Genomic DNA, 13,689 nt, shown 5'->3' with positions numbered 1-13,689 from the left:
GTTGACTTTTTGCGATGTTGTGCGGTCTTTCCGCATTTATCAAAACATTGTCAGACAGAAGACTGTGCAAGGCAAAAGAACATTTAGAAACGAGTGTTATAATCAATGAAGCATCCTGTTCCAGTGCGACCCAGATGCTTGAATAGAGCCGGCCAGAGTGGACGAGCGGTTCTAGGCGCTACAGTCTGGAACCGCGCGACCGCTACGGTCTCAGGTTCGAATCCTGTCTCGGGCATGGATGTGTGTGATGTCCTTAGGTTAGTTAGGTTTAAGTAGTTGTAAGTTCTAGCGGACTGATGACCTCCGATTTTAAGTCCCATAGTGCTCAGAGCGATTTTGCTTGAATAGGAGCTCCAACTAACTGTGATGTTTGGCTAGCCTGCCTATGAACTTACGTTTTCAAGCAATAAAATAATTTTGGATTTAACGTATAATTGCATCATTACGTATTATTTGCGTATTTCACCAATTTTGGTTACATATTTATGTGCGCATTTCTTAATTTGCTGCTACATAGAAACGGGGCTCTACTAACAACGAAATTTATTTATGTTTTGTATAGTGGTGTTCGGTTTGTAGAGATCACGAGTGGAGAGAATATTTGCTCATTGTGGAGCAACTACGTCCATTTCTGTTGTCGGATGGTCGTCCTGTCACTATATTATCACCTTAGTTTGAGTTAGAGTGTGGATAAGAAAGCTAGGCTTTAGTTAGAATGAGAATATTTTCGTTCCTTCTCGAGTTGTATGGAACAGTCTTAGTGGAAGGCAATTAATCACGAATCTAGTCACTACATATATAATTTACGACTACTACAAAAAATAGAAGGTAATATTTGTGCTAGAATATACAAGTAAGTAACACGACACAGAAAAAGCCTCTAAAGTGTAGCGAGGAACTCTTGTACAGGAAAAAACATGGATGGTGCCACACTGCGAATTTGGTACATAACACTGTAACATTATTGGGTCTTCGACCCAAATCTATATTCTCTTGTATCACACCTCAGTTGAGCGTATATATAGTAGCTGACGCACGACGCTACAACGTGGTGTGACGCTGGAACGATGGATGCTGCTACCCGGTTATAGGAGCCGTGGGAAACTGCCAGCAAAAAGATCGACTCATTTTCCAAATAACTTGGCATAGGCATGCGTATTGAAATATAAAGATTTTTAAACAGGCAGAAAACGACGCCACGGTCGGCAACGCCTATGTAAGACAACAAGTGTCTGGCGTAGTCGTTAGATGGTTACTGCAGCTACAATGGCACGTCACCAAGATTTAAGTGAGTTTGACAGTGGTGTTTTAGTCATTGCACGAGCGATGAGACACAGCATCTCCGAGGTAGCGATGAGGTGGGGATTTTCGCGTACAACTATTTCGCGAGTGTGCCTTGAACATCAGGAATCCGTTAAAACATCAAATGTCCGACATCGCTGCGGCCGGGAAAAGATCCTGCAAGAACGGAACCAACAACAACTGAAGAGAATCGTTCAACATGAAGGAAGCGTGCCAACTATTCAACGAAACATCATCAATATTGGCTTTCGGATCCAAAGGCCCACTCATGTACCCTTGATGACTGCACGACACAAAGTTTTAGCCTCACCTGTGCCCATCAACAATGGTCTGTTGATTACTGGAAACATGTGGCCTGGTCGGTCGAGTCTCGTTTAAAATTCTATCTAGCGGGCGGAAGTATGCGGGGATGGAGACAACCTCATGAATCCATGGACCATGCATGTCAGCAGGGGACTGTTCAAACTGGTGGAGGCTCTGTAATGATGCAGTTGGAGTGACATGGGACTCCTGCCTGATACCTGATCTTCAGAAGAGGGCTCCACCCCTTCGTACTCTTGCGGATTTGTGGACAGCCCTCCAGGATTCATGGTGTCAATACCCTCCAACACTATTTCAGTCATGCTACGTCGTGTTGCGGCACTTCTGCGTGTTCGCGGGGCCCTACACGATATTAGGCAGGTGTACCAGTTTCTTTGGCACTTCAGTGTACATACACGTAGTAGATCTCTGTATTGCCCCAGAAACGAATTAGTAATAGTCTGACCAAAGTTTTGGGGAGATTTCCCGCGTACGGTCAATCTTGGAACGTAATCTCCTCCCAGTTATTCCCAAGTTGTGAGCCACTTCCCGTACTTAACTGTCTCTGGGATTTGGATGAAAAGATGCGATCCCGACGACGGTCCAGACCTGAAACAGTTCGCCCTGCTCTTCAGGGCAAGGAATGAGCAATATAAAAAGAAGTCTAGACATCGGTGGATGTCAAGCAGATACACTTCATTGCTTATGGATTCAAGTCTTCGGTGTTTACTCTCTTTAATATACGACGCACGCATACCCAACAGCTGAATCCGTTTTTGAATTTGTTCTGTATCGTTACAAATTAAAATAATTCCTATCCCCCCCGGTATGACGAAGGTTTTCGAGAGGTTTTCCTTTCTAATTAGGCAGATCCATAACTGAATATCCCGATCCAGTATTCGCAACTATCTCCCTGGCCCACTATAAGTCCTTTAAGACCCTTTTGCGAACAAAACCGTCTACGTCACTTAATAGATTTTTATTTGTTATGTCGATTCAGCTACTGCCATCATCAGATCAATACCTAGAAGTCGTAAAATAAATTTCACTGTCAGTTGTAATAACACTAAGGTGAAACAGTATAATGAATGAAAATTATTAAACTATCTATTCTGCTCTGTTGGCAAAAAACCACAACGATCGTAGACTCATTTAGAGAATTTATTTCCTTAATTAATTAGTCTGAGCTATGGCTGAAAAGTCAGAGCTTGATAGAGAATTTATTTCTTTAATTAATTTGTCTGAGCTCTGGCTGAAAAGTCAGAGCTTGAGTTTCCGATTAGATTTAAAACAGTCTCCCCTGAACTTTGGCAATCGGTTAACGAAGTGTATGAGTAAAAAAGAACAAAGAACTGAATTAACGTTCGCTCCTGACGAGCCACTACTATCAGACTAGCAGTCAAAGCCTATGGACTAATATTCCAAGAGAAACACTTTGAGGACACATACTCCGTAAGAGGAAGTAAGAAGCTTAAGTATGATCTTACTATCACGGAAAGAATTATCTCCATTATTTACAAAAAATATTTTTGTACCAATAGAATTAGAAAAATTAAAGCTGAAGAAGAACACTGAAGATTAGACTGGCAAATCGGATAACGAATAAAGTAGTACTGAATCGAGTCGGGAAAGAAAGTCGTCTACCACACAAAAGAAAGCACATATCGTTAGAACACTTCCTAAGACGGCAAGTAATATCTAACCTGGTAATGGAGAGAAACGTGGGAATAAACATTCTCGAAGGGAACCAAGTATCGGCTACAGTAAACAGAGTTCAAATGGATGTAGATCACAGTAGTTACTCAAAAATGGATATTTAAACAGGATAGACTACATGGAGATCAGCAAGAAACTATGACTGAAGACCGCAAGAACAGCATCGACAGCAAAACATGCTGTTAGATCGATTACCTAGTCGTACGCAAAAGGCACGCGAGTGGGAGGACTAACCTGTAACTATTCTGTGACAATATGTTTGAACAAATGAAAACATTCATCTGCAATTAATGTCACCGAGACTGCAGTACGATTAGTAATATGGCATGAGCACTGATGAACCAAAAAAATTTGACAGTCTGCTTAAACAGCATTTTGGTCCACATTGGGAATGCGGTACAGCATGTCATTTATTCAAAATGACAGTCACAATCGCATTATTTATTTTGCCGCCAACTGGTTTCAACCCGCGATGGGGTCATATTCAGGGAAATTTAGACCATTTGGTCGCTCGCTAGAGTCGTCACCCTGCCTGTGCACGGTTGGCCAACAACACGTGGGCAAGTGGTAACGCCCTCCACGATGACCAACGGTAGTGGCATGGGTTCGACAAGTCATTAGTTTCTGGAGGTATGTAGCACCACATGTTTACGCACTGGTCTTTCAATTTCCGTAAATTTCGGGCTGGTGGTCTCTGGGCATAGAGCTGACACTCTAGATAGCGTTTTACATGCGTCCCATCGAGTTCAGAGCAGTGGTATGTGTAAGCCGAGACGTCAACGTAGGTTCACGATCATGTTCCTCAAACCACTAAGAAAGATTTTGGCGTTGTGACACGGGCAGTTATCCTGCTAGGACATGCCAAGGCCGTCGTGGAAGACAAAAGCATTAAGGGATGCCAATGGTCTGGAATAAAGTTCACGAGGCCCACTGTTGTATGGTATCTTTAATTACTACCGTGGTTACCATGGAAGTCCAGGTAAACGTCCCACAAAGCATAAGAAGTGTGATAAAAAAATGCGGTGAGCGAATTATTTTAGTAGCAATTGTCGAAGCTACGACAATTTGATGTAATTTGTCCCATAGTCATGGGCTGAGAGGCCAGCGTTAAATTAGAGCAAAGCGAACGACTGATGTGGATAGATCTGACAGTGTCTAGCAAGAAAATTAGGATTGTGTCAGTATATTCGCATTGTGAAGGGACAGATCAAGATAAGATGGATAGTTTTTATGGCGCACTCAGTGATGTAGTTGTTAGAGTAAAGGACATGGACAGTGTTCTGCTCATGGGTGATTTTAATGCCAGGATTGGAAATCGAACAGAAGGGTATGAAAAGGTTATGGGTAAATATGGAGAGGATATGGAAGCCAACAGGAACGGGAAACAACTCTTGTATTTCTGTGTCAGTATGGGCTTAGTAATCACAAACTCCTTTTTTAAACATAAGAACATTCACCGGTATACTTGGGAAGGCAGGGGAACCAGACCTGTCATTGACTATATAAAAACAGATCAGGAATTCAGGAAGGCTGTGAGGGACACACGTGTATTCAGGGGATTCTTTGATGACACTGATCACTATTTAATCTGCAGTGAAATTGGGATTATGAGACCGAAAGTGCAGGAGGTCAGGTCCATGTGTAGGAAGATAAGAGTGGGGAAACTTCAGGATAAGGAAATCAGGCACAAGTACATAACAGTGATCTCAGAAAGGTACCAGTTAGTTGAATGTAGTCAATTACAGTCATGGGAAAAGGAATGGACAAGGTACAGGGACACAGTACTAGAAGTGGCTAAAGAATGTCTTGGAACAGTAGTGTGTAAAGGTAGGATGAAGCAAACAGCTTGGTGGAATGACGCAGTGAAGGCAGCCTGTAAAAGGAAAAAGAACGCGTATCAAACATGGCTACATACTAGAACTCAGGTAGACAGAGAAAGTTATGTTGAAGAAAGAAACAAAGCCAAACAGATAAATGCAGCATCCAAGAAGAAATCTTGGGAAGACTTTGAAAACAGGTTGGAGACTTCGGGTCAAGCTGCTGGAAAACCATTCTGGAGTGTAATTAGCAGTCTTCGAAAGGGAGGTAAGAAGCAAATGACAAGTATTTTGGACAGGTCAGGAAAACTGCTGGTGAATCCTGTTGATGCCCTGGGCAGATGGAGAGAAGATTTTGAAGAGTGGCTACACAGGATAATTGAAATGGCTGGGAATCGGTACAGGTTCCATCAGACTGGACGAAAGCAGTAATCACACCAATCTTTAAACATGGAAACAGAAAAGATTGTAACAACTACAGAGGTATCTCTTTAATCAGCGTTGTGGGTAAAATCTTCTCAGGTATTGTTGAAAGTGCGAGTATTAGTTGAGGACAAATTGGATGAAAATCAGTGTGGGTTTAGGCCTCATAGAGGTTGTCAGGACCAGATCTTTAGCTTACGGCAAATAATGGAGGAGTGTTATGAGTGGAACAGGGAAATGTATCTATGCTTTATAGATCTAGAAAAGGCATATGACCGGGTTCCTAGGAGGAAGTTATTGTCTGTTCTACGAGATTATGGAATAGGAGGCAAACTTTTGCAAGCAGTTAAAGGTCTTTACATAGATAGTCAGGCAGCAGTTAGAGTTGATGGTAAACTGAGTTCATGGTTCAGAGTAGTTTCAGGGTTAAGACAAGGCTGCAACCTGTCTCCACTGTTGTTCATATTATTTATGGATCATATGTTGAAAACAATAGACTGGCTGGGTCAGATTAAGATATGTGAACACAAAATAAGCAGTCTCGCATATGCAGATGACTTAGTTGTGATGGCAGATTCGATTGAAAGTTTGCAAAGTAATATTTCAGAGCTAGATCAGAAATGTAAGGACTATGGTATGAAGATTAGCATCTCCCAAACGAACGTAATGTCAGTGGGAAAGAGATATAAATGGATTGAGTGCCAAATAGGAGGAACAAAGAACACGTGGACGGTTTCAAGTACTTAGGATGCATATTCTCACAGGATGGCAACATAGTGAAAGAACTGGAAGCGAGGTGTAGCAAAGGTAATGCAGTGAGCGTTCAGCTACGATCTACTCTCTTCTGCAAGAAGGAAGTCAGTACCAAGACTAAGTTATATGTGCACCGTTCAATCTTTCGACCAACTTTGTTGTATGGGAGCGAAAGCTGGGTGGCTTCAGGTTACCTTATCAATAAGGTTGAGGTTACGGATATGAAAGTAGCTAGGATGATTGCAGGTACTAGTAGATGGGAACAATGGCAGGAGGGTGTCCACAATGAGGAAATCAAAGAAAAACTGGGAATGAACTCTATAGATGTAGCAGTCGGGGCGATCAGGCTTAGATGGTGGAACCATGTTACACGCATGGAAGAAGCAAGGTTACCCAAGAGACTCATGGGTTCAACAGTAGAGGGTAGGAGGAGTCGGGGTAGACCAAGGAGGAGATACCTGGATTCGGTTGAGAACGATTTTCAAGTAATAGGCTTAACATCAGAAGAGGCACCAATGTTAGCACTGAATAGGGGATCATGGAGGAATTTTATAAGGGGGACTCCAGATTGAACGCTGAAAGGCATAATCAGTCTTAAATGATGATGATGATGATGATCTTATGACTTGTCAGTCAGTGTCCAGAGGCGCTAGAGTGGTTGCTGAATGGTCAGCGTGACGGAATGTCAATCCTCTGGGACCGGGTTCGTTTCCCGGCTGGGTCGGGGAATTTTCTTCGCCCAGCGACTGGGTGTTGTGCGGTCCTCATCATCATCCTATCATCCTCATCGACTGCAGGTCGCCGAAGTGGCGTCAAATTCGCCGGCACCCGGAGAACAGTCTGCCCGACGGGGGGCCCTAGCCGTACGATTAAATTAAAATCGCTTCTGTAGCGCATCATGGATTTTGAACAAAGCGTGAACATTAAGTTCTGTTTCAAGCTGTAAAAAAGTGACAAAGAAACTCACGAAACGTTGAAATTGGCGTATTGCTGTAACTCCGATGTTTAGAAGTGGTAAGAGCGATTTAAGAGCGGAAATGAATGGGTGGAAGACGAGCAATGTTCTGGACGTTCATTAATCTCAAAAACAGAGGAAAAGGTACAAATCGTGGCAAAAACTGTTCACTGAAACAGGCGGATATCTATTCAAGAGCGTGCCAAAGAACGTAGCATCTCGTACGGGTCCTTGCAAAGCATTTTAACCGATAATTTGCAAATGAGACGAATGAGTGCAAAATGTATTCCCACACTTTCGAGTGACGAGTAGAAGGAAAATCGTGTGTCAGTTTGCACGGAATTGAAGGATCGTCTTCATTCAGATCCGGATTTCATGTCCAAAATTGTAACAAGAGACGTAACTTAGGTCTATGGGTATGAAACTGAGACGAAAATTCAGAGTTCCCAGTGAATCTCCTCGTCCTAAAGATGCACCTCATTCAAAATCGAATATCAAAGTCATGCTCACTTTCGATATGAAGGGCATAGTGTGATCAAAGTTAGTTCCAAGGGAGCAACTGTAAACGGAGAATTTTACAAGGGTGTACTGAAACGTTTGCGAAACGGTGCACGAAGAAAGAGAGAGAAAAATGGGCCAATGGCTTCCTTCTTCGTCACGAAAACGCGCCGTGCCACACCTCGCTTTTGATTCGCGACTTTTTGGCCGTAAAAAGTGTTCCCGTCTGCAAACATCCGCCTTACTCATCAGATTTAATCCCATGTGAGTTCCGGCTGCATCCAGAAATTAAAACCACGCTTAAAGGAAAACCGTTTCACACCATTTCTGACGCCGAAGAGAGCCACGACAGAGCAGCTGCACGCCCTTGCAAAATAAGCCTTCCATAAATGCTTCCAGTCGTGGAGTCAACGTTGGAATAAAAGCATAACTAGCTTAGGACAATATTTTGAAGGAGGTAGAATCAAATTCTATATAAACTTATTACTTTTTTTCGAATAAAATTATTCGCCGTGTTCTTGTCACACTTCGCATTAATGCGACCACCGGCGTGCGTCCGTGACTCGGTGCATACTTGAAGCAGCCATTTTCATGGATGTTGGTGCATCCGGACACGATCATCAACATGCTGTAACAAGATACGTTTTTCATCCGACCAGGCGACACGTGTTTCATCCGACCGGGCGACACGCTACCACTGAAATAATCTTCATGACACCGTACGCACTTCAGTCATAATTAACTACGTAGTTGGGTCATCCACTGACAGTCCGGAACCGTGCGACTGCTACGGTCGCAGGTTCGAATCCTGCCTCGGGCATGGATGTGTGTGATGTCCTTAGGTTAGTTAGGTTTAAGTAGTTCTAAGTTCTAGGGGACTAATGACCACAGCAGTTGAGTCCCATAGTGCTCAGAGCCATTTGAACCATTTGAATCATCCACTGACGAGCCACAAGTTCGACAAAGTCTGCTGAACAGTGTACTCCGAAACACTTGTGCTTCCAGCAGCACTATATTCTGCCGACATACCTGCAACAAATAGCTGCCTATCCTGCTTGACAGAGCACGGTCTGTGATGAGGCGTGGACGTCGAACCCCTTGTCCACTACTGGTGGTTGCTCAGTCATTTAACCACTTATATGGCCACCGCATTAACACTCAAACACCCGACCAGCTTCGTCGTTCGCGAGTTGCTTATTCCCGGTTGCTGGGCCGTAACAATCTTCCTTTGGCCAAAGTCGTTTGTGTCAATGAACTTCCCCAGTTGTGTCCGATAATATCGCCAGAATGATTACCTATTCGTCTTTCCTCCGCTTGTACTGTCCTTACTGTGTCACTGCCCACAGTATAACCGCGCGACTGCTACGGTCGCAGGTTGGAATACTGCCTCGGGCATGGATGTGTGTGATGTCCTTAGGTTAGTTAGGTTTAAGCAGTTCTAAGTTCTAGGGGACTGATGACCTCAGATGTTGAGTCCCATAGTGCTCAGAGCCATTTGAACCATTTGAACTGCCCGCAGTATCAACAGGCAGCATTCAATCTCGCTGTGAGCAGTGGTCATAATGTTTTGGCTCACGAGAGTACGTCTGAGACACACTACGTGCCGAAGGTCAGCAGGACTGTGCAACCATGAAGAAGAATATGGGCAGTTAGTTACTTACATGTTACTTAAATCATTTGACAATTCTTCTATCGAAATTATCTAGAACGAGTCAGTTTACAGGATATGTATACATGGTTGGTGTTAACATTAATGGACACATTATTATTTTTTGTCCTACTTACACAACTACAATTAAATGTTTTTAATGGTTACCAGTTTTTAAGAAGAAATTCGTCACTGAAATAGGCATTTACCTGGAGAAATGATTTTCAATTAGATTTAAAACTTGCTTCGCTACCTGTCAGACATTTTTTGTTATTGGGAAAACGACAGAAAAGTTTTGTTACTGCATGTTGAACTCCTTTTTGACCCACTGACATCCTTAACAATAGGTAATACAGGTCATTTTTCTCTCTAGTGTTGCAGGTATGGACCACACTGCTCTTCTCAAATTGTGCTGGATTATTTATGACGAATTTCATTAACGATTGTACGTATTGTGACGGCGCAGTCAAAATGCCTAGCTCCTTGATGAACTACCTACATGACGTCCGTGGGAGAACACCACATATTATTTACCCCAGAAAATTATTCTGTAGGACGTTATTTGGTGGAAATATGAAAAATACAGCAGGAGATTGATACATTTGTTTCCAAGATTACCAATTATACAAAGAGCAGAAGCAGCTGAACTTGCTGGAGAAGCTCAGAAGTATGCTTCTTCCAGTTTAAGTTCTCATCAACATGCACACCCAAAAATCTTGAGCATTCTACCACATATACTGACTCCCACTCATGTGCTACATCAGTTGTTAGTATGACTCTGCGTGTTGTACAGAACTGAATGTAGTGTGTTTCTTCAAAATTTAAAGTTCATGTTGAGAGACCTATTTAATAGTTGTTTGTAATATATCATTTACCAACTATTCAGATGCTTTGTCTTCAATGAGATTCACTGTAACACTAGTATTGTCTGCAAAAAGTACCAATTTTGCTCGTTCAATGTTGAGTGCTAGGTCACTCACATATGTAAGGAATAGGGGTGGACCCAAAACTGATCCTTGTGGTACTCTCTTTGCGATAATTTTTTCTTTCTCCTTTTTTTATTCTTTTTGCGGTACCTAAAATTGTCTACCTTCTCGATATTCTCTGAATTATTCAGCACAACCTGTTTGTTAAGTATGTTTCAAACTGACTGTGCATAAAGCCATCACTTTGTAATGGTTCTTTATTTACGTGACCGTTACGGCACTCCAACCCCTGTTCTCGATACCAGTAATATCGTACTACTTTTCTACGAAGTAAAAGACATATTTTTGTGAAAATATTCACATTTGGTCTTATTAATGTATAGGTACTCCGATGTATCTATATATTACATTTCTGTGAGACTGTCATAATCTTTGACTTACTTGTAACCGTTTTGGCGCGAATGTGCACAGAGTAGTCTTTGTTTCACTATGCAGAAGTTAAGTTGTTATTTTCGCTTTGTAAAAGAACAGTCAAGTCTTGTGTTTGGTTCAAGTGGAAATTAAATATATGAAGATTGATACAAACTGTTTTCTTGATGATGTGACATTTGAGAAGAAGTATATGTGAATTTACAAGAAATTCATTGAAAATGTAGATCGTGAACACCAAGTCAAAAATTATTTCTACCATACCATTGTTCTGATCTGGGATTGTTTGATCATTAAGAATTTCCTGAAAAACGCATTTGTAAGGTCTTCAAATATTGCTAAAATACAGATCTGGACCTTCTAGCAGTCAAAGTGGAATCACCCTAGAATCAACAAGATGAGCCATAACGACTTCGACGAAATCTACGTGGGAATCCATTCAAGATAAGTGCTAAAATTAATGACTTTTTTTACAGTGGCTTCATTATTTCCATTCTGACGACACCATCCACAGTCAATAACTTTGTTGTTGCCCGATAAAGCGAACATATACTGCGTGAGCAACATTATTAATCTGATTCCTAACCTACTTTGCAAGTGGTGGTATTGTTAGAACTTCCATAAAACTAAAGTTTTTCTAAGGGAGCAACATTATTTACACTGTCAAAAGCTTTGGAAAGATCACAAAAAACATCAAGAGGCTAAGACGTATTACTGTTTGAGGCTTGCTCTATATGATGAGTGAATGGAATAAGGTGCTGGCTTGTACGTACGGAACCGTACCGGCTGGTCTGCCCGCCAGGACCCGACTGCGGCGCTCGGGGGCAGCGCCTCGTCCTCTGCAGCGTCGCGACTCTCGGGATGATGTCTCCGGGGGGACCGCGAGGCCACCAGAGGACGAGTTGGACCGGGCCAGAGCCGGCCGGGCCGCCTGGGCGTGGCAAGGCCGCCGGCAGAGGCGCGTCCGTATATAAGGGCGCGGCGCGCATCTGCAAGCCACAGGTCTTCTGCGAGTGCCGGCCACACACCACCAGCAGCGCATCCAGTCATGAGGTTCCTCGTAAGTACCAGCCTCTATCTCGCTTAGTCCAGGGACTCCTCTCGTGGACCATACTTTGGTCCTTACCACACCCGGAGCACGGAATTTTTGTCATGTGATATACTGCGAACTACGAATGAAGGGCAACAGGCAAATTCCATACTGTTAAATTTCCGAAAACTGTTTGACACGTCGTCCCACTGCAGGCCGCTAACGAACGTCCGAGCACACGGAATACATGACTGGCTCGGACGCTTCTTAAGTAATAGAACCCAGTACGTTGCCCTCCACGGCGAGTATTCACTACAGATAAAGATATCGTCAGGAGTCTGATAGGACCGCTTTCATTCTCTCTACATTTAAAGGATATGATGGATAGGATGAGCAGCAATCTGCGGCAGTATACGGGAAAGTAACTGTAGAAGGGTACAGGATATCTTACGTAGAATTTCTATTTGGTATAATGAATGGCTTGACTGGAATACTCTATTTCAAATTCTGAAGGTGGCAGGGGAAAAATACAGGGAGCGAAAGGCTATTTACAATTTTTACAGAAACCAGACGGCAGTTATAAGAATTGAGGGACATGAAAGGGAAGCAGTGGTTGGGAAGGGAGTGAGACAGGGTTGTAGCCTTTCCCAGATGCTATTCAGTCTGTATATTGAGCAAGCAGTAAAGGAAACAAAAGAAAAGTTCGGAGTAGGTATTAAAATCCATGGAGAAGAAATAAAAACTTGAAGTTCGCCGATGACATTGTAATTCTGTCAGAGACAGCAAAGGACTTGGAAGAGCAGTTGAACGGAATGGACAGTGTCTTGAAAGGAGGGTATAAGATGAACATCAACAAAAGCAAAACGAGGATAATGGAATGTAGTCGAATTAAGTCGGGTGATGCAGAGGGAATTAGATTAGGAAATGAGACACTTAAAGTAGTAAAGGAATTTTCCTAATTAGGGAGCAAAATAACTGATGATGGTTGAAGAAGAGAGGATATGAAATGTAGACTAGCAATGGCAAGGAAACCTTTTCTGAAGAAGAGTATTGATCCAAGTGTCAGGGAGTCATTTCTGAAAGTATTTGTATGGAGCGTAGCCATGTATGGAAGTGAAACATGGACGATAAATAGTTTAGGCAAGAAGAGAATAGAAGCTTTCGAAATGTGGTGCTACAGAAGAATGCTGAAGATTAAATGGGTAGATCACATAACTAATGAGGAGGTATTGAATAGAATTGGGGAGAAGAGGAGTTTGTGGCACAACTTGACTAGAAAAAGGGATCGGTTGGTAGGACACGTTCTGAGGCATCAAGGGATCATCAGTTTAGTACTGTAGGGCAGCGTGGAGGGTAAAAATCGTAGGAGGAGACCAAGAGATGAATACACTAATCGAATTCAGAAGAATGTAGGCTGCAGTAGGTACTGGGAGATGAAGAAGCTTGCTCAGGATAGAGTAGCATGGAGAGCTGCATCAAACCAGTCTCAGGACTGAAGACCACAACAACAACAACAACAACATAATAACGGCAGCTTGTCCTCACCCTTATAAACGTAAGTTAAAATGGTTCAAATGGCTCTGAGCACTATGGGACTCAACTGCTGAGTTCATTAGTCCCCTAGAACTTAGAACTAGTTAAACCTAACTAACCTAAGGACATCGCAAACATCCATGCCCGAGGCAGGATTTGAACCTGCGACCGTAGCGGTCTTGCGGTTCCAGACTGCAGCGCCTTTAACCGCACGGCCACTTCGGCCGGCAAACGTAAGTTCATGCGAGTAGTAGCAAAAACAGTTCTGTAATATTCGAATGTCGTTTTATTACTGTGCTGCTTAGTATAGTCACAGCGATTAAATATTAGAAGTAACGTTGCAATGCGATATGAAATGG

The 13,689-nt window shown here is 42.7% G+C and overlaps 1 protein-coding gene across 1 annotated transcript in view; it reads left to right on the top strand.

The window, feature by feature from the left end:
• LOC124789212 (ice-structuring glycoprotein-like) overlaps positions 1-13,689 on the top strand; it is a 43,265-nt gene that overhangs the window by 23,589 nt on the left and 5,987 nt on the right. The window contains exon 3 of the mRNA XM_047256506.1: positions 11,637-11,827. Within this exon, the coding sequence (XP_047112462.1) occupies positions 11,637-11,827 (191 nt within the window). The remainder of the gene's footprint in view (positions 1-11,636; positions 11,828-13,689) is intronic.

The sequence above is a fragment of the Schistocerca piceifrons genome, chromosome 3, assembly GCF_021461385.2.
Source record: "Schistocerca piceifrons isolate TAMUIC-IGC-003096 chromosome 3, iqSchPice1.1, whole genome shotgun sequence".
Lineage (NCBI taxonomy): Eukaryota > Metazoa > Arthropoda > Insecta > Orthoptera > Acrididae > Schistocerca > Schistocerca piceifrons.
The sequence above is the reverse complement of the archived record's forward strand: the minus strand, read 5'-3'. Positions and strand labels throughout refer to the sequence as shown.